The sequence below is a fragment of the Urocampus carinirostris genome, chromosome 19 (genome assembly GCF_059441175.1).
Source record: "Urocampus carinirostris isolate Australia breed hairy pipefish chromosome 19, RoL_Ucar_1.0, whole genome shotgun sequence".
Taxonomy (NCBI): Eukaryota; Metazoa; Chordata; class Actinopteri; order Syngnathiformes; family Syngnathidae; genus Urocampus; species Urocampus carinirostris.
Genome location: NC_142367.1, coordinates 15250071 through 15277344, shown reverse-complemented (window position 1 = coordinate 15277344; position 27274 = coordinate 15250071). Strand labels below are relative to the sequence as shown.

Below are 27274 nucleotides of genomic sequence, written 5' to 3'. Positions count from 1 at the left end.
GCTCATCCACACGCTCGAGGAGCACCCCTCCTCCTCTTCAGTCACATAAAATATGAAAATTCAAGTTTGCTTCAGGCTCTGAACCTCAAATCAAATTTTTCAGGCTCGGGTTTGTTCGGGCATTAAGATCCGCGGGCCAGGTCGGGCTGAATTTCTTGGGCCCAATCTTACTACTAGAAAAATACACAATCTTGGAGGACATTTTTAGAATAATTTATTTCTCAACACGATATACTAGCGTGTAGTGGCGCTGCGCTTTCAGTTAACAATATTGTAGTTGTCGGGCATTGTGGGAAATGTAGTTTTTGGTCAAAAGACTCCTTTGACCAGCTTATTCGCAGACGCTCAGACATTTTAAGCTCTCGCTGGTCACATGAAATGATGTGAGGGGCCACGTTCGGCCCATCGGCCATGGCTTTGATGTCATTTATTGCGCGGGTGTTCCTAATATTCCGCCGTGCCAACCTCAGTTTGCGGTTCCAATTTTCTTGTCTGTTAGCAACGGCACCCTGGAAAAATTGTCTTCATTTCGTATTCATTATTATTCATATTGTAGAAAAAAAGCAAATACCGCCATGCTTGGTGTCACACGATCGCGGCTGCACTGCGATTTGAAAAATATTTTAGGAGATATTTGATGCTGTTGTTGACTGCCGCTTAGGATAATACATATTTTCATGTATATTATTATCACATTCACATTTTTTATTTGTTTTACTTAACTTACTTATGTTTTTAAATATATATTTACAATTTTTATATTTTTATTTGAATTCTTACCGAATATTTGTCCTTGCATGACGTTCAGAGCTATCTTTTTTTCACTGTTCATTTAATATTTTCATTCAGTATTTTGAGTTACATTTAGTTATGCCATGCATCCATCCATTATCTGCACCGCTTATCATCAGTAGGGTCACGGGGGTGCTGGAGCCCATCCCAGCTATCTTAGGGCATTGGGCAGGGTACACCCTGAACTGGTTGCCAGCGAGTCGAAGGGCACACAGGGACAAACAATTCGCTCGCTCATTCAGACCTAGGGACAAATAGGACCGGCCAATCAACCTGTCATGCATGTTTTTGGAATGTGGGAGGAAACCGGAGTGCCAGGAGTAAACCCACGGGGGAGAACATGCAAACTCCACACAGGAGGTTCGATCTCATGACCTCAAAACTGTGCCGCGGGCGCGCTAACCACTCAGCCGCCCTGCTGCCCATTTTGCTATGCCAAAGTAGATATACAAATTCATTAGAATTCAATTCTGAAATGTTGTTGGGTTTAGTCTTCAATACATCGTATTTTTATTGATTTATTTTACATGAAATACAACTAACTTAACTCCAATTGGTGACTTTTATTGAATGAATTAGCAAAACAAAAGTGCTGTTTTTTTAGCTAACTAGCTGGCTACCTTTCTAGCTTTGTAGCTAGCTATCTTCCTTTTTGATAGGTATTTAGCAAGCTATCTACATTTTTGCATGCTATCTAGCTAACTTTTTTGCTAGTTATCAAGCTAAATGTTGGCACCCTTTCTAGCTAACTGTATAGTTTTGTTTTTAGCTTTCTATCCGGCGATTTAGATGTATTTTTACTCTTTTATCTAGCTCCCTTTTAGTTTTTAGTTTTTTTACCTGGTTACCTTTCTCACTAACGAGCAAGCTACCTTTTTAGCTATTTAGCACGCCATTTAGCTAAGAAGCTATATTAGAAATTCCTATTTGTGACAAAAAGAAGCTACCAGCTTGAAAAAAGTTGGGAGCCCTGCTTTTGGCTAATGTGAAATGACACAAAATCAGAATCCACTTTCCAACCCATCTGTACTTGAATTGTTCTGCACTGTCCCTTTAAAAAACAGATTTTAACCATATTCCTTATTATATTCATAGCGTTAAATTTATTTTTAAAATATTCCACCAGTGTGTCAGAATACAATTTATTTATTATTTTTATGTTTGTATTTTTGTATGAGATTCATACAACATTGATGCCCAAATAGTTGAGATGTGGTGACTATAACTAAGTGAAAATTATTTAATAAAATAAAATAATCAATGAGGAGTAATTAATAATAATGAATAAGAACAAATTGATATTTTAAAACTAAATCAAAGACAACAATTTCGAGATCACCATCAGATACACCAAAGAGTTGTTTCTTTTGTTATGCTTTTTTGCGTTTGTTTATACTTTAAGGGTGACTTTCTATTTTATCTATTCTCTATTTGTCTCTGGTACTGTGAATGAAAATAGTGTAAGATAAACTCAAATGCCTTTTTAAAATGTCATTTCCTGGTGGTCTGGTGGTTTGAGTTCAGTGCGCTCGCCGCTGTGGCCCGGGTTCAATTCCCTTTGCATCTGATGTTTCGACTGATCAGACATTGGTCGAATATGGTAATACGCTGATTTCACTGAGTACTGGAGTGTTTGACTATCGTCGTGAAATGATATTGTAATAATATATATTTGATACATGAAAATAATACGCACATTGAGGAACAGTCTCGTTTTTGTGTGTTACATGTGACCAATGGCAGGGTATTGCCATATTTAGCCAAGTTAAATTTGATGTTGAAGTAACTCTACTTGAAATATAATATACTGATATATATATATATATACATACACGGTTGGGTAGGGTTACTTTAACTTTATTACTTTCAATTACTTTTGGATTACTCCAATACCAAATTTGCTAATCAAAGACAAAAGAAACTAAATATGAATAAAATGACTAAATTTTGTGCAGGCTTGGGGAGTAACGGAATACATGGAACGGCAAAAAGCTGTTTGGATTTCTTTTCATTTTGTTTCTGTCACATTTTATGTTAGTTTTGCGGGAGATCAAAGAGATCAAAGCCAGGAGAGAAAGCTTACCACGTGTTGTGAGTCATCATTTTATTCATATTTAGTTTCTTTTGTCTTTTATTAGCATATTTGTTATTGGAGTAATCCAAAAGTAATTGAAACTAATCAAGTTAAAGTAACTCTACCCAACCCTGTATATATATATATATATATATATATGTAATAATTTTAACATGCCTTCAATGTGAAAAAACAATGGTAACCAAATGATGAAGGTGCTGTATCCGAGTCAGATCATGGCAAATCTCCTGCTACTGGAAACCAGAGAAACCGGTACTTTCGGTTTCAAATGGGGAATTCCCTATACCCCGAAAAAAAGCCTGGAGAGGGATGGGCGCCGACAGGCTGTACTTGCCCAAGACACACCAAACGAAGTGGAATTGAGCGTCGAAATTGAAAGTCACGAGCGGTGGCTATACACACGTGACCCGAGCTTGATTAATTGCAACTCCTCTGGCGCACCTGCGACTAATTAGTACAACACGCGTTTCCGACTGGTCGCACCTTGAAGGAGATGTCGTAAAACTCTCCGCCGCTGCCGATGGACGCTCGGCTGGGGTAGACCAGTCCCGAAGTCGGCGACGCACCTGCCGCGAGAACCAGACCTTTCCCTGTCCTGTTGCCGCCCGGCGAACCTTTTGGACTTTTGGAGCCCTTTAGCGTCTTCTTTCTGGACATGGCCCGAGTGACGATAGGCGCGAGGAGCATAAAGAAAAGAAAGAAAGAAAGAAAAGGAGAGTGGAAAAGGAATATAGGATAAATGAGGACGTTGGCAGCGAGGAGGAAGCTGCTGAAGTTCAGGCGTAAATCATTGTGGCCGATCAACAACAAATTGAGTTTGGCGCATGCGCACAGAGGATGGGGGGGCTATAAATGCATCTGTTATTGAAGGGAGCGCTTCGCGCGATGGCGCTTTGCTCTCTCTCTCACTGCTTCACTCTTTCTCTTTAGATTTCTTTTTTTTTCCCTCTTGTTTCTCTCATTTCCGTTTCATTTTTTTCTCTTCTCGTTCTTTGTCTGATTTTCTTACCTCTCTTCCTCTTCATCTTGTTTTTCTGTTTTTTCTTGTTCTTCTTTCCTCTTCCTTTCCATTTTACTTTCTCATTCTTTCTGTCTGATTTCATTTTCTCATCTCATTAGCTGCACCGCTTATCCTCAGTGGGGTCGCGGGGGTGCTGGAGCCCATCCCAGTAATCATTGGTTAGTGGGCAGGGGACACCCAGAACTGGTTGCCAGCCAATCGCAGGGCACACGGGGACAGACAACTCACTCGCTCATTCACACTTAGGGACAATTTGGACCGGTCAATTCACGAAATGCATGTTTTTGGAATGTGGGAGGAAACCGGAGTGCCCGGAAGAAACCCACGAAACACGGGGAGAACATACAAACTCCGCACAGGAAGTCTGGAGCTGGATTTGAACCCACGTAGGAGGTTCCCATGACTTGAACTGTGTCGCACATGCGCTAACCACTGCGCCGCCGTGCTGCCCTGATTTCATTTTCTCTCGTCCTATTCATCTTTTTGTTTTTTCTGTTTTTTTGCTCTTCTTCCTTTCCATTTTTCTTCTCATTCTTTGTCTGGTTTTCTTCTCTCGATCTTGGTTTTCTGTTTTTTTTTGCTCTTCTCTTCTCTCCCTCTCCATTTCTTCTTTCTCTCTGTCCTCTGATTTCATTTTATCCATCTTCTCGTTTTTTGCTCTTTTCTCTTTTCCATTTTTCTTATTCTTTTTGCCTGATTTTATTTTCTATCCTCCTCTCCATCTTGTTTCTGTTTTTTGTTTTTTCCTCTTCCTTTCCATTTTCCTTCTTTCTCATTCTTTCTGCCTGATATTTTTCTCTTCCTTTCTTTTTCTTTTTCCTTTTTATTCTTCCTTGTCTCCTATTTTTTCTTTTATTTTAATCCCTCTTGTTTTTTCCCCCTCTTCTGTCCACATCAGCTCAACTCTCAACGGTTTAAAGCACCCCAAAAATATTGCAAAATCAAATCAATCCCTGCCTACTCTGCTGATAAAATGCACCCCCTGATATTTCAATCAACACATTAATAAGTGTTTTTTCCGTTTTGATACTTGTTTTTTTTTTATTTTCAGTTCTAAAACCATGTTGAAAATCATATTTGAGGCGGAAAAAAATCAAAATAATTGCACTCATTTATCAGCAAATAAATCTGGTCGAATGAACTAATGCAGTCGAAAATCTCAACCACTTATGTTTTTTACCACTAGGAGGCACTGAATAATAAAAACCATTCCTTTTAAATGAAGCCCGAGCGGATCATTTATAATCTAATTACTGATTGATATATTTTCATATGAATTCTTAATATTTGTGCGTTAGATTTCGTGTATGGAATATAAAAAAACGATATTTGTGAACGGGTAAATGTTATCATAATTATTTTGTGGAAAATTCAAGTTGACCCACTAGTACCCTTGCTCCGGCAGACCCCAGGTAGATTGAGTTTGGGACCCCTGATATAAAAAGCTCAATTTAGACTCTGATAGGGGTTATAAAAAACGGTTGCTATCCTTTAGCGCCATCTGTTGGTATTTTATTGTCACTACAAGCTTAAAAAATACCTGCATTTTAAAATGTTGAAGTTCAGAATTTAATTATGTAATTTTCATTGTTTGTAGTATATTTTGTAGCATTTTCGGACACTAAAACCAAAATGCTCAATTAATGTCACGTGACAATCATGGCTAAGATCGGTACCAAACGTATTCTGGTTCTACTAAACGTGGGGTGCGTGATTTAAAGGGGGCTTAAAGAATTGAAAGTTAAATATTCTCTCTCTGTGTTAAAAATGCCCAACTGAGAGCCCATCCATCAATCCATTGTCTGCACCGCTTATCCTCATTAGGGTCGCGGGGGTGCTGGAGCCCATCCCAGCTATCTTCACGCAGGGGACAGGGGATACCCTGAACTGGTTGCCAGCCAGTCGCGGGGCACACAGGGACAGACAATTTGCTCGCCCATTTACACCTAGGTGGGAGGAAACTGGAGTGCCCGGAGAAAACCCACGCAAGCACGGGAAGAACATGCAAACTCCACACAGGAGGTTCGATCTCATGACCTCAGAACTGTGCAGCACACGCGCTAACCCCAACTGAGAGTCTGTATGCTTTATTTTCCACTGCAGCCATCTACTTTTCACTTACAAAGCTGTTCGGAGCGGAACATATTAGGTAGCAGGAATTGGGGAGTGTTATAAAGTGACCTAATATGCTTGTCCTCGTGGTTTTTTTTAGTGTAGCGTGAAAATTGTGAAATAAGTAAGAGGCCTGCTTCAAGTACAGTCCAAACTCCAAGATTTAAAAAAAAAAAAAGTTTATTCAAACACGTCTAAGAAATCCACATACTTACACGTGCATCATGAATGAGGCGACTAAGGCTGTAACCATGACTTTAAGCCAGGAGATAGCAGCAAAGAGTTTAAAAAATAATCAAATTTCGTACAGTTCCTTTAAGGTTCTGTGTGTCCACATAATCTTTGTTTTTCATCTGTTTGTTCGCATCATCGACGTCCTCGGTTTTTGTTGGATATGTGCGGGTGTGGCCAGTCCCTGGACTGGAAGTATCCCTTGAGTGCCGCCAGGTCCACAGCGGGGAAATAGGCACCGATGCGCTTCCTCAGCCACCAATTGCCCTCGGCTGCTCTGGTACTACCCGGTTGGCTGAACTTGTATCGAAAATGTTCCCCTCGGACCCACCTGAGAAGGGGAATAGATGAATAACACATATATACACGAGTATTCAGAACTTTGGGCTCACCCGTATAATTGCGTTTTCCATTAAGAAGTCACACCTATTCATCAAATGAGTTGATTTCCCAGATGACCTTCAGATATGTATTTTTTTCTTTGCCACTCGGTCTTGAGATTGAAGGATTTTATACATTTGACTATAAAGAATTTTATACTATTGAATACAAGTTACATTTATTGAGTGCAATGAAGATTTTCACAGAGTAGGCTTTAGTTCAATGCAAGGTCACGCTGTTCCGAAAGCAGAATATTTTGTCTAGTTCTGTTGATAACAGGACTCTGACAGAGGACGGCAGGCATTGTTTAAAGAAACGCTCTCCGTTGATTTGAGGAACCACGGACATCCGGACGCTCGTCTCTGACATTGTGAAGCTCACGTTGGGCTTCATCGGCGCGCCCATGGGAGGAGCCGGCAGACCATCTTGTGGGGAAACGTGGGCCAATAAGGAAAGAGCTGGAGGACTTGAGAAGAAGGCTTCCCAGAGACTCCGATGACACTTATTCGGCCGTATTCGATAGAGTTCTTAGTTCTGTTGTCAGGGAAAATGAATCTGCCACCGCGTGAAGATGTCGGCTTTCTTGTTCATCTTTTCCATCAAGAAACTAGCGCGCATAAATTGTTGGGTGAATGTAGGTTGTGTTTGGTTAATGGAGTCAGATAACTAATTCGAACAATTTGGTAAACGATACATTTTGATATTTAATTCCCAACAAGATCCAGTATCTCTGAGTCACCTCTTAAATAGGATCAGGGGCCCTTAAATATAAATGAATGGATGAAAACTTTATTTGGAATTCACTTACATTTGACAAATAGCTCCTCTTTTGTGTCTAAATATAACAAAACCTCACGGATATACATAATACATAGGTTGGATATCAATAATTATAATAATAACAATGGTCGCATATGTTATATACTAATCATCGTAGTACCCATCTATTAACATAATACTACTAGTCACTCAATATCATTGTGACACCAAAGATAATAACAATAGCAATAATAACAGTTAACATATAATAGTAACAATAACAACAAGGTTAACTATAGTTCTAAACGCAGTATTTCCAATCTCTAGAATCACTCATACCTAATTTTCTTCATCTCTGTATTCTGCCAGTAATGTTTTTAAATTTGAACACGTGAATAATTAGACATTGTTTGATCTCGTCTTGTAAATTGTTCCAAAGTTTGACTCCGCACACAGACAAACACATACTTTTCCTGGTGGTCTCACCTTCGGGATTTTGAATTTACTACAGCTCCTTAAATTATAATTTCCCTCTTTCCGAATGAATAATTGTTGTATGTTTTCTGGCACTATGTTTTTGTTGACCTTAAATAGCAGTTGTGCAGTGAAAGATTTTACTAAATAATCCAATTTTAATAATCTGGACTGCAGGAATAAAATATTAGTATGATCTCGATATCCTACCCTGTGTATGGTTCTAATTACACATTTTTGGAGGATAAAAAGGGGCTGTAATGAACTTTTGTAATTATTGCCCCAGACTTCTGCACAATATGTTATGTATGGCAGAACTAGAGAACAATATAATGAATACAATGTGTTATAGTTTTAAAGGAATTTGGCTTGATTAATTCTTGAAATAATTACCTTCTTTTGTATGTGTCTGATGTTTTTCCAGCTTAATTTATTGTCTATTACGACCCCTAAAAATTTGGATAGTGTCTATTGCAGCCCCATCCATTTTTACTTCTAAATCTTGATTTGCCTTGCAATTACCAACTAATATTACTTGGGTTTTATTTAAATCTAAAGATCATTTATATCCATCCATACTTTTAGGTTGATTAATTCACGATTAATACAGGTTACTAAATCAATATCATCATTTAAATCGAAAATGTTCGTGTCGTCTGCAAATATTAGTAATTTTAATAGTTTTGAACCATTAAAAATATTGTTAATATATAAATTAAGTAACTTTGGACCCAGGATGGAACCCTGTGGTACTCCACAACAGATGTCCAGGTATTCAGATGACAACTTTCCCATTTCCATATTGCTTCCTCCCCGTCAAATAACTTTGAATCCATTGCAAAGCCACGCCCCTGATGCCATATCTTTCCATTTTTTTTAATAGTATATTATGACTATTGGTATTAAATGCTTTTTTTAAGTCAATAAATATCCCAACTACGTATCTCTTCTTTTATATGCTGTGGGTGATTTCTTCTACTGCATCAATAACAGCCATTGTTGAGGATCTGTTTGCTCTAAAACCATATTGACTTTCATTAATCAATTTATGTTAATACATTTTTCTAGTCTATTATTGTAAAGTTTCTCTAATATTTTAGAGAACTGAGGAAGCAGAGATTACCTGTCTGTAGTTTCTAAAGATGTTTGTTTACGATACAAAAAAATAAAAATAAATTGGAAGTAAAACAAACATGTAAAAATATGTAAATACAAAAAAATACATGCAAATAAATACCAGTAAATAAAAGCACTCTGCTCGTACGCATTTTTTCATACTTCATTTCATGTTATCAAAATAAATATTTTTGGTCCTCCATAGAAAATAGCTTTGGTGCCATTTTTTTCTCACTTGTGACATTCTGCACCAACGTCTTTTGTTAATGGGAGGCAAGAAGTTGCCAGTTCCATCTCACTACTTCAAGTCAATTGCAAACTGTAGCCCTTTACCTGGGGATGCCCTTGTCCTGGAAGGGATTACGGTCCAGCAGTGACAGAACCATGCTATCGTTAGCTAGCAGGCGTCCTGCTATGTGAATGACCCATTCGCTCTGCTCGTAGGTCTGGAAAACAACATATTTTTAAGTAAACCTAATATAATACATAAACAAGTTTTTTTTTACCTGGAAAGCCGCGAACCACATGAGCCAGTCCAGGCGATAATGATACGGGGAGATGAGACACGGCCTCCGGGAAGGATCACCCGGCTTGCAAAGGAACTGGTACTCCTCCCAAACCGCCTTTGGGTCTTTCGGGTCCTCGCTCAGTGTGCCCTGGAAAATCACCTCGGTCCTCTCCTTTGTGATGCTAGAGAGCAAAGTGGAATCGTTAACAAAATAAATGCAGGCCTGTAATGGTATGGCGGTTGATCCTACCTGCCAAAAGCCCCGTAGGTGTTGACAATGCGCAGTGGATCAAAGGAGGTATTCATAACCTGTCTGGGACTCAGTAGGTTTACCAGCACCGGAATGCTCAGGCAGCCAATCAGAATGCCCAGGGACACATTGACCACTTGACGAATACGCATTCCTGTAGATTTAGAAAAAAAAAAGTTAGGTTAAAGAAGAGTACTGTAATCCCTTGTTTATATTCTTATTAATGGGGACTGAAACATTCAGCTATATGCAAAAATACACAAAGTAGCGCCCAATTTTAAACATGCCATCGACTGGCGCCCGCTCATGACAGTTGACTCAGGAGAATGGATCGTAGCAGCACAGGACTGACAAGAGTCGAAATGCATGACACAAATGTGGCCATGGTCTCTGCTCTAGGCAAAAGTCAACTGGGGATAATGGATCATGGCCAAAACCGTGCAGTTCATTTTAGGCAGGCAACAATGGCACACTTCAGAGGCCCAGACCAAAAACACGCGTTCTGACTGCCCCTGTACTCAGCAATCGTGAACCAGGGATAATGAATCGCAGCCGCACGGGTTCTTTACATTTTAGGCGGTCAGTACAAAAAAAGCTGGAGGTTTCTGACAAATATACGTCTAGCGCCTCCTTAAATGTCTTGGTGGTTGGCTTGTTGACAACCTCTTGAGGCAAGCCCTTCCAGGGCCCATCAACGTGAAATTCAAAGGACGCCTTTCGCCGGTTAAGCCGGAACTGTGAATCTTCTGGGAGTGACTCTCCATGCAGTGGAGGTGTGAAAAACAGCTCTCGCGTTAGATCCATGTTGCCATTTATGATATTGTGGGCCAGGATTAAGTTGCTACAAGCTCTCCAACTCTCAGTGACGGAAGGTTGAGAAATTCCAACCGCTGCTCGAAAAACAGGTTGCGGAGTCCCTGGACCATTTTACTTGCCAGTCTCTGAACCCATTCGAGGTGTTGGATGTCCTTCACAAGGTAGGGACAGGATGCCTGGACCCTGTAATTCAGGGATCGGTCTCACCAGAGACACATCCAGGGGTATGTTGATGTTGACTGACACTGAGTCAAACAACCAGTAAATCAGGAATAGGATACTATGAGCCTTGTTTGCCGCATTGATACACTGTGCTGTGGGCGTAAAGGACGAGTTGATAAGGATGCTTTTGCTTGGTTCGTATTCCGCAGGGGCAGATTATCAGGATCAAAGTCTAGGGGACTGGTTGGTGGGTAACCGGTCGCCAGATGACTGCATTTGTCAACATTGAGAAGTGAATACCAACGGATTGGACCAACTCCAGACTTGGTGGAGGCATCGACGAAGGTCTTCAAAGTTCCTCCTAGGAGTGATAATCTTGACATCAACTGCAAAGAGAAAAACCCCTTGGGAAATGAGCTCCGTCGGCTGATTCATGAACACCAGGAAGCGCAGTGGGCTGATAACCGAGCCTTGAGGCACCCCACTCTGAGCAGTTGACAAGTCAGATAGCTGGCAACTCACTTGGACGCAGAAGGATCGATCAGAGAGGACCACACCAATCTATCTCACAACTTGGGGATGTATTGCATAGGCGTGAAGTTTGAGGAGCTGCCGGTGGTTGACAAAATCAAAAACTTTGGCAAAGTCCAAGACGACAATGTCGACTGTATCGCCACCGTCCATGATATCAGGATCTCTTTGGCACTAAGCCATGTTAGGTTTGAAAGAGTGATGCAGTGGTTAAGAGGTGGGCCATTAAGGCTGGATTCAGCAGGGATTCAAACAACTCACAGACAACAGAAGTGGGGGAAACAGGACAATAGCTTAGAGGATCTCCACAGTCACTTTTTTGAAAATCCGGCAAAATGATAGCGGTCTTCCAGTCGTCCAGGACAATACCAGTTTGTAAACATAAGTTGAAAAGTTGAAAAAATAGGCCGGTGAGGTTGGAGGCGAGATAATGGGTGGATTGCGGCTGCACGAGTACAGTTCATTTTAGGTGGAATATAGTAATGACATAAATAGAGCCCCCAGGCCTGACAAGTGAGTTTTGATAGGGGGTTAAAAAAACGCAGTCACTCGAGCGCAGTTCACTTTTTGGTGGTGACAGTGGCAGAAAAAACAGCCGCCGGGCCCAATTTTTAGTGACTAGCATGAGCATTTAGCCCCAGCACCAAGTCATATGTTATTTTTTAATACGCTACATTTGTAACTCGATTAATAGCAAGTAAGCTTTTTTGACACCTCTCGTGGCTTCGGGTTTCATTCCTCTTCTATCCTCATCTTGAATCTCCAAAACGGTTTTCTTGGCTCCGCTTCCGGCACGAAACAAGAAGCCCAGCGTGGCGTCATCAAAACAGGCCAGACTGGGCACGATGGTCAGCCAGTTGAGGAAGCTGAGGTTCCCGCTCACAATCAGAACGATCTACAAGCCCGAAAGACAGATTCGGGACGTGAAATGGGCAACAATCCAAGAAAATGTAAACATTTATTGAATGATAATACGGTTATAGGTATGAAAGATCAGTTATTCTCATTCAATATTAGAACCTCCTTAATTCTTAAGTAAATCAATACATAAAATTAAAATAGATTTTTTTTCTAAATAAATAAAAATCAAATGAATACTCAATTAAATAATTTTTTAAGAAGATAAAAGTAAAAAAAATGAAAATAAAATTAATGTAAAATCACAATAAAAAATCAGTGAAATCAAAATGGAAAAATGTAATTAACATGAATACATCAAAATTAAATAAAAATTACAATTAAAATTAAAATCTAAATTAATTAAAATTATAAGCCTTTATTCAAACGTATAATTATTCAAGATGTCAAATAAAACGATAACAAGGATAAAATTAAACACAAAGAAAATAAAAGAACAAATATCAAATCAATACAAAAATAACAATGAAAGTAAAATAAAAATTGAATAAAAATTAAATTAAAATAAACAATATTGAATTTACTTAAAATGAATACATTAAAATCAGATGGAAATTCGATGAAAAATAAATTAAAATAAGTAATTAAAAAAGATAAATAAGGAAAAATAAAAAATATAATTATCAAAACGATTAATAAAAAACAATAATAATAATACAATAAATAATAAAATACAATACTGTCCTCATCCATGTTTAATTTACTGACAGACAAACATAAAACCGAAACATCCATCCATTATCTTCCGCTTATCCGGGGTCGGGTCGTGGCGGCAGCAGCCTTAACAGGGAAGCCCAGACCTCCTTATCCCAAGCCACTTATTCCAGTTCATCCGACAGGATCCTGAGGCGTTCCCAGGCCAGCCTTGAGACATAGTCTCCCCAGCATGTCCTAGGTCGTCCCCAGGGCCTCCTGCCGGTGGGACATGCCAAGAACACCTCTCGAGGGAGGCGTCCAGGAGGCATCCTTATCAGATGCCTTAGCCACCTCAACTGGCTCCTGTCAATGCAAATGAGCAGTAGCTCTACATAGTCCCTCCTGGATTACTGAACTTCTCACCTTATATCTAAGGGAGAGCCCAGCCACCTTCGGTCATAACCCACAGTTCAGGACCATAGGTGAGGGTAGGAACGTAGATCGACCGGTAGATCGAGAGCATTGCCTTTCAGCTCAGCTCCCTCTTTACCACGACGGACCGGTACAGGGTCCGCATGACGGCAGACGCTGCACCATTCCATCCTACCCTGACTTGTGAACCCCAAGATACTTGAACTCCTCCACAAGATCTCATCCCCAACCCGGAACAACCTACCTGAAATAGTATCTGGAGTGCGCCATTGACAATGCACATCCTCCTGCCAAGAAAAGTGAAGAAGGGAACGACGAGCTCAATAAAATGGTTGGCCAAAGTCTCAAAGCGATGAAACCACCAGGGCGATCGATGCAAGTAGTACGACACCGGGTTGGGAACCGGCTGGGTCTGAAATATGAAAATTGTTATTGACAATGAAATGATCTGCATTTATATAGCGCTTTTCAAGTCAATGACTTCCCAAACCGCTCCACATATTCCAATAGCGGCCTTGTATTGCAGCCATGTAAGATGCTAACCTGCTTATTGAAGGTATTAGGGGTTCAGTGTCTTACCCAAGGACACTTCAACATGTAACACGGACGAGCCGGGATCGAACTGGGATCCCTTGATCCCAAGACTAGCGCTCTACCTCCTGAGCTAGTGCTTACAGACAAAATCCACCTACCTCATAATGATAATCCATGCAGGTGAGATCTCTCCAACACGCATCCCCTCGGATTTTAATCAAACCCTGAACACACAAAAATAAGATCTTTTAGGTGGCAACGATCAGAAGAGGCAAAGAGAATAAATTCACCGACAGCTCCAAGCATGATGCGGACTATTAACCATCGGAAAGTCCAGATGCAGATGAGGGAAGGGGGGCAATGGCGGGGTACTTGGGACAGAGTCCATACAGGACACAAGAAAATAGCCAGGAAGCCCGTTTCCAAAAGTTGACTTTCCCAGCCTGTATAAACAATACATAAAGCTTAAACAATATTTCTGTAATATTACCATACATTATTATAGTATTACATCCTACTGTTGTACACTGATGAGGTGCTTAAAAAGTAGACTTACCAAAGGAGTACCTGCAAAGAATTTTTGGGAAAAAGGTTATTTGGGAATACCCTTAAGTCCAAGAAGATTTTAAAGCAGGGGTCGCCCAAATTTTCAAAGCTGAAAGCTACAATTTAAATGATTGATTAGTAAGAGAGGCTACCAGTTTTATGTGCGTTTCTGAAATAAAATGACTTTATTACCCGTATGTAATTATCAGAAGTAGGGTTAAAATAGGCCCAGTCAACTACAGAAATAACACACCAGTTGAATTTCCTAGAAAATCACGATGAAACATCTCATCTACCTTCTGTTACTAAATATGTAGTCACGATTGCATGGGTGTCCAGCTAAATTTATTTTATTATTTTATGATTTCACAAATACTTTGATTATCATATTATTCATTCGGTTGAAATAAATACATCTTGTGCTCATCCCATACCCTTTTCCCGTGTTTTGTACATGTTTTTAATCATTTAAAATTGTGTACTTGTGTATAATAAGCAACGAAGAATTTACTGCAAGTGGGGAAACAACTAAGAAAGATACTGAAAAAAATGTATTGTTTATTCGGTAAATAAAGTTTTATACGCAAATTCGTTTTTATTTAACATAATCTGTTTTGCTGTGATTAGATAGGTGCAGTGTTGTGTTTGTAAGGTTTTTGATCCCTCAATTAAGGGTGGCAATGGTTGACATTTATGTTATCCATATATTTGAATGGAATATTTAGTCCTTCTTGTATTCACTTGACATCTCAATGTATCGATTCATTCAGTGGTGTTTCAATTTACTGTTGGCAGGGAGCCCTTAAGTCTGGACCCAATCTCTCATAACATCTTCAAAATCCAGTTAGATCTAGTTAAACAAAGGTCTATTGTGAAGCTTGTACTTCCTAACTTCGTCTGATCCCATTTTACTTACGTTTTGTTTTTGTCAAACCGTGCCCAATTCCATGAAAACCATAATCAGCCATTTTGTTGATGTTTGTTTGGGAAGGAATTTGTTTTTTTAATAGGCCCAGAATATTCGGTTTATTTTTTATTTTGTTTAATTGTGATACAAGTCCCCAACAGAATTACTCTCTTCAGCTTTTATTTCTTTGTCCAAATTTCTCAGCCAAACCCTGGATGTTAAATAAATTGAGCACGACGAGTCTTCTGTTCTTAGGGTCCTACAGGCACCATGTTGGTGGCCCCTGCTTTAAAACAACTAACTTTAAACTCACCACAGCTGCCCCACATTGACCAAGGAGTGGTACAGCACCCACAAGGTCGCCATTATGACCATATTGGCCGTTCCCGTCAAGACAACAAAAGCAGACAGGGCCATCCCCAACAGGGCAATGCAGTCCAGGTTGGTGTCCATGTGGCTCCAGTCCAGGAACCAAAGGATGGAGGGTGTGTAGGCCAAAGCTGCCAGGCCAATTTTGCCTCCAACATAGCGCTTGACACTATTGAGGTAGCTCTTGCAGGGCATCAGGCCATTTTCACCAATCAACTGTTTGTTCTGGTTGTAGGCGACCGAGAATGCTACAACTAAAGGTAAAACACAATTTCAAAAAATAATTTGTAAAAGTTCCAGAATAATTGTTGTAAAATAGACCCGTGGGATATAGCGACCCTATCTTATGACTTTTTCACTTTATGGAGCAGAACAAGATATTTTTCAGCCCTGTTTGTGGAATTTTCCCCACTTTACGATAACAACAATAAATGATTTTGCATGTCCAAAAAATGTGATCTTTACGGTGTTCATATATATGACAGATTACGTCTCTAAGACACATGTTTGTTAATGGGCGACGCCATATAAAATACTGGATATTGGTTTGCGTCACGGCATCATGAAGATGCCCCCTATGCTGAATTCCCCCCCACAATGCCTTTTGACTACCAGGGGTTCAAAACGGATACGTTTCTATCCCTCGCTATAACCTATGTCGTCCTCACCTTAGAATATATTAATGTCTTATCCCAGGGGTCTAATGTAGTGTTATTGTATAATTAACACATTTTGGGATGACAAATACTGAAATCTGCAAAACTTGTTTGGTCAATTTAAAGTCAGGTATGAATAATTATAAGGAACATCAGATATTTATAAATTATAAGTAGATAGAAAGCTAGATAGCTAGATAGCTAGATAGATAGATAGATAGATAAAGTGAGTTATGGAGGTTTTCAATGTAGTTTTTTAAATGACATTGTGGAGATTTACGTAAAAATATGCTGTTTTTATAAATAAGGTTTTCTTTGGTAAGCTTAAGGGGAAAATTGCAACGATTGAATAAACTATGATGCAAAAAACAGTGCAACTAAATGTGAATTATTTATCAGCATTCTAAATGGTACAATACTTACAATAAATAAAAGCAACAGAGCGCAACAGCACGATCCGAGTGAGCCAGAAGGTCCCCGGTTGTAACGTTCGATTGTTTCCCCCTTTCTTGCTGTTTTCGAACGCATCCGTAGCACCTTTTCTGCCATTGTCTTCGGTAAACTTTTGGTCCACGGCTGAATCACCTTTTGGGCGTCTTTTCCTCACTGACGCGCCGTTGTTGACACCGGAGGTCGCCATGTTACCTTTTGCATCACGTGGTCACGCAGTCACGTGATCAAAGTCAAGTGGAGATTTTTCACGGTCGACGGCATAGTCGATTTTACAGTTATTTTTTATATTATTTTTTAATTATTTTATTATATTATGTTGTACTGTGAGTCGTTGATAAAATATTACTGCACTTTAAAATTATTATAAAATGTGTTTAAAATTGATTAAATACACACACATTCAAAATACAGGTAACGGGTATGTACAATCACAAACCACACACGTTCATATGCACCGAGATGTTTTAATATTAAAACAATAAATGCAATTAAGTGTTCATGGTTTTTTTTAAACGGCAAACAAATAAAATACTCTTAAACACGTCACATTTTTTTAAAAGCAGCGGCAATGGTTCACAATGAGAATTAAAGGTAAATGAGAGAAATATGGGAAATTAACTCATTCAATGCTAGTCGTTTCTTGCAAATGGGAAAAGACGTTATTAGTTTGAAAGCCTTCTGAAAATGTAGTTCTGTTGTTGTAAAGGCATAGGACATTTCAAAAGCTTCAATGTTCTGAAAGGATGCATTTCAGGCAATAGTTTCACTTGGGTGCTTTTTTGCATTTGCGATACTTCCAATACACAAAAAAATGCTTTCCATAAAAACAAAAGCACTTTGCTTGCAAAATACCATTTTATTGCAAGAACGTTGAACTTATGCATGAACCTAGAATGGCCTTTCAGAGAACCTTTCAGCGTCCGATGTTTCTGGTGTCGCGATCACCCGATTTTCGTCACCATGGCCATCGCGTTCCTGCGGACGTGCACGAAACGTCATCCCTCTCAGCGCCGATGATGACGAGAAAAAAATAGCGTTAGCCGACTGTACAATATATTTGCTTCTCGTCACACACTGCTTCACTACCTACTTGCCATATGGGTCTGTCTACATACTTCAATTGCCGGATACAGGAAGCAACAGTAGGAAGTGTTGGCTCCCTTGATGTGTGGATGAAGATCAGACCAAAGCAACTCCGGCCATCTAAGTGTAACTTTTCATACCGAAATCATTCTCAGAGGCTTGATAGTTAATGATGAGCTGCGCCATAGTGTTTTTTTTAATAAAAATAAAATAAAATGTATTTTTACATACATTATGGCTTTGAATGAGTTATACGAACCTGAAATAAACCCCAAACGATTGATGTTTGCATGTGTTAAATGTGGACTTTACAGATATAGGATTAAACATGGTTTTAATGTCACTTGAAACGGTCACTCCCTAACGCCAATAACTATATTACTCAGGGAGGTTCAACCAATCACCAGACTAAATTCCAAGATATGGGAAATATATCTCAAACAGGTCCAAGTGTTTGTATTTCAACCGTTTTTCTTGTTATGTTCTTCATTGGTGGACACGCCTGCCACTCAAACCTCATCCCAGGATCATGTTCTTCTCAGATCCGAATGAAACCAGGAACGCTCCAGCTTCAGTCTTTTTGTTTTTAAAGGCCTCAGGGTTTGTGTTTGAAATGAGCCTCCACTGTGGAAAAAAATGGGTTAATTAAGCATTAGAATGCTGTTTTATTGTGGTAATAAGTGCACGGTCAAAAAATTTTTAAAATCTTGCCCCATTGTCAAATTATTTTGCTCATTCTAAGGATTTTTCCCTCTTGTTTTACTAAATTTTACTCTTTTTAAGCACAATTATTTTTTTTCTAAAAACAAATAATCCTTAGTATAATTTTAACAGACTTTTAAATCAATTAAAAAAAAATAAAACATTTATAATTATTATAATCTTTTGCATTTTAGTAAAGACAAATGACATTACTATAGTAGATTTTATTCTATACTATATTAAAACTATTTTTTATTTCTATAACTGAATAATTATCCCTCTAATGAGAGAAACTGTCAGTACCAGAACGGATACAGGACCCACTTGCGTTGCGTTTCTTACAAGTTTTATTGGAAGAAAGAGAAAGGGTTGCAACCACGATCTAGTGATTGCTGGACACGGGAAGCAGGTCGCTCTGAACGCGGAAGTGGATCTTCCGTGGCGAGCGATGGCGGTGTCGGGAACAGGAAAACAGGTCAGTAGCCGGGACAGGAGAGCAAAAATGTAGTCGGGGTCGGAAGCTAGTCGTAAACCAGGAAAGGAGATTAGACGTGGTCGGGGACAAAAATGGGTCAAAGCCGGGGGGACAGACAGGAGCAAAAACAAACGGGAGTCAGGGTGAAAATTTGTTAAAATTGAGAACACTTCAGCAATCATACATTTTAGATCATTTTGGGAAGATAAATAATAAAAAATTGTTAATTTTTTTATGTATTTTTATTTGACTAAAAATACAAGTTAGAAAAGAGGATCCTCATTACAAATGGGCAAAATTACCTATCAACGGGACAAGCTTTTTTTTTTATCAATGTACTCACAGTGAAGAAAATAAGTATTTGAACACCCTGCTGTTTTGCTATTTCTCCCACTCAGAAATCATGGATGGGTCTGAAATTGTCATCGTAGGTGCATGTCCACTGTGAGAGAGAAATAAATCGTTAAAAAAATCATGCATTGTGATTTCTGGATTTTTCTTTTTAGTTTATCTCTCTCACAGTGGACATGCACCTACGGTGAAAATTCCAGACCCCTCCATGATTTCTAAGTGGAAGAAATAGCAAAATAGCAGGGTGTTCAATTAGTTGTTTTCTTGTCTGTATATTTCAGTAGTAGCTTCTTAAGTGTCTGTACCGGCGTACTCCTGCGGCCTCATGGGTCGATTGATAACCCTCTGAAAGGCGGCGATCCAGTCCCGCTGCTCGGCCTCCGTCTCGCAGGCAAAAAGGAACTTTCTGTCGGGCGTGACGATGGTGATGCCGTGATTCCAGTGGTAGCCTTGGATGCTGGCGGGCAGGCCCGGTAAAACCGTGTAGCTGTTCTCCTTGCTGCCGATGAACACTTCGCCGCGGGCGTACGCGTCCTGCGGCAAAGGAACGCAAAGTCAGCTGAAAATGTACTCCTAAAAAATGATAATGAATAATCTGTGTCAAAGGGTGTTGGTTTTGAGGGTTTTCACTTAGTTTTTTTATAGTGGAATTCAAAGAATGACCAATTTTTGGTGGTTTGTTTTCACAAAGCAATACAATTTTTTTACAGTTTTCTTTTTATTTGTTTAAAAAAAATTGACACATTTCTAAGTATAGTTTTAAGGTTCATTTAAAGAAAAATGACCCAGTTTGGCGGAAAAATACCTCTTTTGTTTCGAGAAACAAAAGGAGCCAATCGGGCAATGAAAGAAAAGATCATGAATTGGAAACAATGAGCTCTTTTAGTGTGTGGTTGGCTGGGGGGTGGTAGTGTATTCTTATTGTTTTGACCAATTTTGGAGGAATTATTTGACATAATGCAACACCTTCTAAAGCAAGGGTCTCAAATTTGCTGCCTGGGGGCCAATTGCGACCCGTGGGATGATATTGTTAAGCACGAGCCTTTAATATAAAAGTTTAATGGGAGAGTGTGTAGTACTAAGCAATTCCTGGTGGTAAGAAAATTAATTCATTAGATATTGTTTTAGAAAATAAAGAACAACACATGAACTACGATGTAAACGTGCATGTTCTAAAATACTCATGGAAAATACTCATGGGACGTGAAATAAGCATTAGTTTTACATAACTTTAGCCTCAGCTGACATAACACTCCACCATCTTACTGCTACGGGTAGCCCAAAAAACTTGTGACGGATGAAAGAATTAAGAAAAATTGTGATTTTGGTGACTTTTGAGTCGGCGTAGTTTGTATTCTTGTGCTTTTTAGCAATCATGAAAGGTTGCACTACACAATATAATGATATCCAGTGGTCACATAATACACAATGTCCTTTATAGTGCAGCAGACGTAAAATATGGATTTATTTACTACTGATTGATGTATTTTCATATGAAGTCCTGAATTTTTTTCAGTTTTCGATTTTATTTTGTGTAGCATTTTTTAAAATATATTTTATACGAGGCTTTCTTGACGAACATCTGAATCGCTCCCTATTCACCCTGACCATAATCCGGCTGTCAGAACCCGAACAGGAGGAGGACCCAGATGCGTAACGTTTTCACACAAGCTTTATTTCATGGGAATGGAGCAGTCATGCCCATGAACACAAACACCAGGGATGCGGTTATCGCTAGGCGGAAGAAGTGAAACAGAGAAGTCAGAGGCAGACGAGATCGAGGCCGGACAGAACAGATGGGATCGATACAGGACATACAGGAAGATACCGGCTGGGACAGTCGGGATCGATACCGGACACTGGAGCAAGATACCGGACAGGAGGAGACAGACGGGATCGATATCGGATACTGGAGACTGATGCCGGACAGGACGAGACAGGCGGAATCGATATCGGATTCTGGAGACTGGAGCAAGATCCCGGGCAGGAGGAGACAGGCTAGATCGATATCGGATTCTAGAGACTGATGACGGACAGGACAAGACAGGTGGGATCGATATCGGGTACTGGAGACTGGAGCAAGATCCCGGGGATGAGGAGACAGACAAGATTTATATCGGGTGCAAAATACTGGACAGGAGGAGACAGACGGGATCGATATTGGATTCTGGAGACTGGAGCAAGATCCCGGGCAGGAGGAGACAAACGAGATCGATATCGGGTGCAAGATACCGGACAGGAGGAGACAGGCGGAAGCGATATCGGATTCTGGAGACTGGAGCAAGATCCCGGGCAGGAGGAGACAGACGAGATCGATATCGGGTGCAAGATACCGGACAGGAGGAGACAGGCGAAATCGATATCTGATTCTGGAGACTGGAGCAAGATCCCGGGCAGGAGGAGGACAGACTAGATCGATATCGGATACTGAATACACGAGCAGGAAACCGGACAGAGTCAAAACACAAGTCTTGCAAGTGCAGAGGTTCGTTGACGAACTGACAAGGAGTGAATGAGTTTAAATAGGAGGGAAGCCAATCAGGCAACGAGCCGCAGCTGGCGCCAAACGGGCGGGGCCAAGTGAGGGCAATGGGCAACCGTGACACCGGCGTCCCCCTAGGAAACTGAGTTCGAGACCCTTGTGTGAGTGAGTGTTTTTAAATAGATTTATTTTAAATTCTTCCTGTTTTAAATGTAAACAATTACCTTTAGAATTCAACCATTGGAGGGATTTTATGTTTGATTTTAAAATACAAAAAAAAAAATTAAGTTACTTTTGAAAACCAAATAACTCAATTTTAATGTCATTAAGAACAAACTGTCCAATATTTTAAGTCTTATTTGAATAAAGACACGGACAAAATTAATTTAGTGGTCAGGGTGAGTTGAACAATTTTACAGAGATGATTTCTACTTTTGCTTACAAAAAAGGGATTTTGGGGTTGATCAGATAAATAAATTTAAATAAATCAAAATTTTAATGGGTTATTTGACAATTTTGTTTTTGTGTTTGTGCAAACTATGAAGGAAAAGACTGTCATTCGCTACCAAAGGATCTTTAAAATACATGAGTCGTCTGTCATCCATGGTGAACCACCTCTTCTTGAAGCCCTCAGTGTGCTGCAGCCACAAAACATCAAACATTAAAAAAGGCGAGAGGAGAAGTTGCACATGATCCACACCGACCATGCCGCTACAAACCTTTGGACCCGTTTTCTCCATAAAGCCCTCCTTCATGAAGTTGCGTGTCAGCTTTGGCACCAACTAACAAGTACACAAAGTGAGAACGATGTTTCAAAATGCAAACAAAGATGACAAAACACAATGAAGCCATCCATCCTGCACCTCCTCATTGCTTGCTCCAGGGAAGGCCACTTGTAGGTAGTGGAACCTGGCTGCTCTGATGGCATTGAACCAGTCCACCATTTCCTGGTCAAAACAAAAGTGGGACGCGTTAGAGAGCCGATGTGAAATAGAAAATGGGGATGAGGATGCGGCAGCTTGGGATCGATAGTTCTTAAGGAGGCTGCATGAACCTGATGAACTGCATGTGTCGCTACTTAGCCAGCAGAGGGAGCAGCGGAGGGTTGGGCTCACAGATAAGTCAAAGATAAGGCTCATTCATTTCGAATATTCTCTACATACAACAAAAAGTGAGCACACCCCTTTGTGAAATTATCTGAAAATGGGGTAATTGGCATTTTGTGAGTCTTCAAGTTCAACAGGATGACTGAGCATACAAAATGATAAATTCAGGTTAGTCAATAAAACAAAATTGATTCTAAGATTTATTTTAATATATAGGAATATATTTTATTATTTATTAAATTGTCCTCTGTGGGGTAAGGTTCTGTTTTCTTGTTTTTGTTTTTGAATATGTTTTCCCAGCAATGAAAAAATACTTAGATCAGGGGATGCTGTAGTAATAGTCTGTAGTCTAATAATCGGTGGTCTGTGCAGACCTTTGAGACTCTTGATTAGGGGGTTGTACAATACACATGACTACACTTGAGTTCAGTCTATTTCCTTTGGGCACATGTATCATAATATTTTATTGTATAGCTGTTTATTGATCAAATACTTTATTTCCTTTTGTTAATTAATGATTAATGTTTTTTGTTGTGCTGTACTTAAACAAAAAGCCATAAACAAACAAAAAATAAGAATAATAATTCACGGTTGACAGATTCCTTAACCACTTCTGTTGTCAGGGCACCACTTTCTTGGGAAAGTACAGCCTGGCGGCGCCCATCCCCCTCTCCAGGCCAGTTTTTCAGGTAGTAGTTTGCAGACAATACTGGTTTCCATGGTTACCAGTAGCAGGAGAAGCCTCCTGGTCTTTAGTCACTTCATTTACCGTACACTGCACTTATCTTGTATGTGTATGAGAGCCAACCCCCTGGTTGATCAGGGATAAGACGATTGGATCGGACAAATAGCAATTGGAACACATCATTTTGCTGTTTATACGTTTTCATGTTCACAGATCCCTTAACCGCCAGGGTTGTCGGGGCACCACTTCCTGTGCGTGTCTTGGGCAAGTACAGCCCGGCAATTACTATTTGATCACTACTTGAAATAAGATAGTACTGGTTTCCATGGATACCAATAGCAGGAGAAACCTTCTGATCTGACTCAGATACAGCACCTTCATCCTCTGGTCACCTTTGTTCCCGATCTTCAGAGATGAATAATAGTAAATAATAATGAATTATGTTTTTAATTTAGTGGGAAAAAATGTAAAAAAAATAAATAATAAAAATCAAAAAACATAAATAATAAAATGCAATTTAAAAAATAAAAATTAAAAATTAAGAAAAGTATTGTTCTATTGGCAGATAATTTTGCTTGCTTCATTTTTCACATTTTAATAAAAAAATAATGAATTGAATAAGTAATTTAATGGCAGCCCAGTCAACACGATCTTTTTCTATGAATAATGACATTTATTTTGTATGGAATGTAGTTTTTTTTAAAGCACAGCAGATAAATTAATACAATACTGTCGAAAACAATTCTTATTTTAAGCATATTTTTGCTATTTTTATAAATACATTTACTTATTTTAAAAGGAAAATGTGATCTATTTTTACTAAGGTCAGAAAAATGGGTGAAAATCTTTCATTCCCTGAATAAATTTTAGTTTTTATTATTGTTTTTTTTTAATGAATCACTGTTAACTCTAATAATCTTGAACATCCCACACACACCTTGGGGTCACTGTGGTAGACAAAAATGTTCCTTGTGCTGTTGTCTTTCAGGTAAGTGATCTGCAGGCCGCACGGGTTGCCGATTTTGGCCGGCTGGAAGGTGGCGTTGAGGGTTTCGATCTTCATCACCGCTTTGGGGTCTCTGGCCTGAGAAATTGTCGCCAAAAAGACAAAAAAAAGCTGTAGTTGTGGTGACAAAAGCTCGCTGATGTGATCAATAGTAGGATGCCGCTCACGTCGTGCTTGTTGAAGTATTTGAGGGCGCCCTCCCTCTCGGACAGGACGAACTTTCGGCTGAGGAACTGGCCGTTGTCTCGTCCTCGTTTCCATAGAAACCCCTCTCGGTATCCTGAGCAGTGGGAACAAAAACATTTTTGTAGCAGTGACATCTTGTATCCGTGAAAGGGACAGAATATGAAAGGAGGCATATTGTGAGCCGGGCCGGATTATTTCTTTTTTTATTAATATTCACTTCTAATTTTAAGCTCACGTGCTTCCTCTTTACAGGCTTCAGGCCAAAGGCTCGGCCCGCATTGTGTCAGGTTTTCTTGCATAACTCATCTATTTATGTCAGATAGGCTTTCTAATCTGCATCTATTTCTGTGGTCATCTATTTCTGCAACTCTGATGTTTATTATACATTTGTCAAAAATAGTGTTAAATTTGTTTTTTTTTTCTGCTTGGCAAGCAGAATGATTGAATTATAAAAAAGGATGCAAAGAAGAAGCTGTATAGTGGCAGGGTTGGTTTATTTTGACTATTGGACGCTTGCGGAGAAGAATGCTTATAATTCAGGGTTTGTTAAATTTGGCATTTGTTTTTATCGAGCAATGAACGATGCTTGTAATACCATGGTAGTTCTATTAGGACTAATAAACGCTTACAAAGAAAATGAAATTTACATTTGTTTTTATTCTGCCTGCAATGAAGAATGCCTAAAGTACCAGGGTGGTTCTAATTCTAAACATTAAACACTTGTAAAGAATGCTTAAAATATGATTTTAGTTCAAAATTAACTATAAAGATCCTACTAAGACTAAATAATTTACATCTGTTTTTATTCCGCCCAGGAATCAGGAGGTAAAGCGCTCGTCTTGGGATCAAGAGGTCACAGGTTCGATTCCCGACTCCTCCAAGTCATAAGTCAAAGTGTCCTTGGGCAAGACTAATGCCCCCGATAGCAGGTAGTTGCCTTGCATGGCTGACATTGCTACTGGTTAGTTAGTGTGTGTAAAAGGGAAATTGTAAAGCGCTTTGGGAGGTCTTCATTGACTTGAAAAGAGCTATATAAATGCAGACCATGAAGAATGCTTATAACACCAGGGTAGTTCTATTTTAACTATTAAACGCTTGCAAAGAGTCCAGAGTTGGTTTGTTTCTTTGTTTTTGTGTGATAAAAAGGGGGGAATATGATAAGAAAGGGTTGCAGGGAGGACATTTAGAACAGGATGTCTATTGTATATCTAGAGGGTTATGAATGGCCCTCTCTTGTTCTCCTTGCAAGCTCAAAATCCATTGATCACTCAATATGGTATCAGCACTTGGTATCTTATTACGACTCGTATTGACAGGTTGAATACTTGCACTTTTCAGGAAAATCGATTTGGGAAAATGCATGAGGTGTCTATCCATTCTCTGTATCTGTGAATAACACTTGTTATCGTAGCAGTGGCTACAGAAAATATATACATTTTCTGTCATTTTTAATATATTATAACTATAATTGTCTGCTTTTTCTGCAAGTATATTAAAGACAAATATTAAAAATGAGAAAATTACACTCAAAGAAAAATAAATATGTTTATTTATTTTTTTCTACTAATATTAAATTGCATGTTAATTTTTATCTCGATTTGGAGGCTGAAAATGCTAGAGAGAGTTGATTACAATGCAGCATGCTATTAGGATCCATTATCAATTTTGCGGGAAAAACATTAACGGGACTTCAGGCGGTTATTTGATCCATTGTAAGAAATCAAATATTTAAAGAATTGCTTGGATTCCAGGCGTATTTGTACGATGCGGAATGGATGCTAATTGCTGCTCCTTCAATTTTCATTCAAGCCCGCTCATCGCCGCTTTTATGTACTTGTCCCTGAGATTTCAGCGTGGGTGAGCTTCTGTGTCTGCAACTTTTCCCACCAAATGGGAAGCACCGCTTAGCCGATCGATTGCCCTCCTTAGCCCCGCCCACTGATCCTTCCTGGTACACCCCATCCTCCTTGGAATTTACAATCGATGCTGACGTCGGCCCATTACAGAGGCAAGGTTACTGCCAATGGCCTCTCACAATTCATCTCTATCCACGCATACAGCAGCGATGGAGAAAAGCTTGATGACTTGTAGTATTGTGTTTGAATGTGTGTGTTCAGATGTTTTTTTAGCGTTTCGACGGACATATGTAAACATGCTCTGTTCTCTTGTACTCGAGTATTGCTCATTGTGATTCATATCCTTGTACAAGGGTCTCCAAGCTTTTTGAATCTGGGAGATAGTTTTGTTACAAATTAGTGAAAAGGGCGATTTGTTGTTACTTTGTTATTACCAGGTTATTAGACGCAGGGTTAAATAGACTCATACATTTATTCATTCAGTATCTGCAAAGAACTACTGAACTAATCATTTTACTAGAAAATCACAAGACCCAGCGATGATGAGCTATTATCAGAACAGGTCTGCGGGAACCTCAGCTGTCCTTTGGGGACACCCTAGTGCCCGTGGGTGCCAGGTTAAAGACCTCTGCCTTAGTAATAG

General features: G+C 39.4%; 3 protein-coding genes across 3 annotated transcripts in view; all 3 read right to left on the bottom strand.

Annotated features, from left to right (window-relative positions):
- Positions 1-3725, bottom strand: part of rab26 (RAB26, member RAS oncogene family) — a 53600-nt gene extending 49875 nt beyond the window's left edge. Inside the window, exon 1 of the mRNA XM_088323229.1 lies at positions 3371-3725. Within this exon, the coding sequence (XP_088179355.1) occupies positions 3371-3574 (204 nt within the window). The 5' untranslated portion in view covers positions 3575-3725. The remainder of the gene's footprint in view (positions 1-3370) is intronic.
- A 2457-nt stretch (positions 3726-6182) lies between these two features.
- Positions 6183-16913, bottom strand: lmf1 (lipase maturation factor 1). The gene is made up of 11 exons (XM_088324097.1): positions 16670-16913; positions 15535-15844; positions 14325-14335; positions 14063-14211; positions 13927-13992; positions 13479-13646; positions 11963-12143; positions 9740-9893; positions 9488-9671; positions 9315-9427; positions 6183-6582 (listed from the first exon to the last, which is right to left on the bottom strand). The coding sequence occupies exons 1-11, from the start codon at positions 16884-16886 to the stop codon at positions 6387-6389; spliced, it is 1749 nt and encodes a 582-aa protein (XP_088180223.1). The 5' UTR covers positions 16887-16913; the 3' UTR covers positions 6183-6386.
- A 236-nt stretch (positions 16914-17149) lies between these two features.
- LOC148347472 (arf-GAP with dual PH domain-containing protein 1) overlaps positions 17150-27274 on the bottom strand; it is a 38549-nt gene continuing 28424 nt past the window's right edge. Inside the window, exons 5-11 of the mRNA XM_088323140.1 lie at positions 24757-24869; positions 24521-24667; positions 22656-22739; positions 22512-22574; positions 22359-22430; positions 19616-19844; positions 17150-18406 (exon numbers count right to left, since the gene is read on the bottom strand). Coding sequence (XP_088179266.1) covers positions 18378-18406; positions 19616-19844; positions 22359-22430; positions 22512-22574; positions 22656-22739; positions 24521-24667; positions 24757-24869 — 737 coding nt within the window. The 3' untranslated portion in view covers positions 17150-18377. The remainder of the gene's footprint in view (positions 18407-19615; positions 19845-22358; positions 22431-22511; positions 22575-22655; positions 22740-24520; positions 24668-24756; positions 24870-27274) is intronic.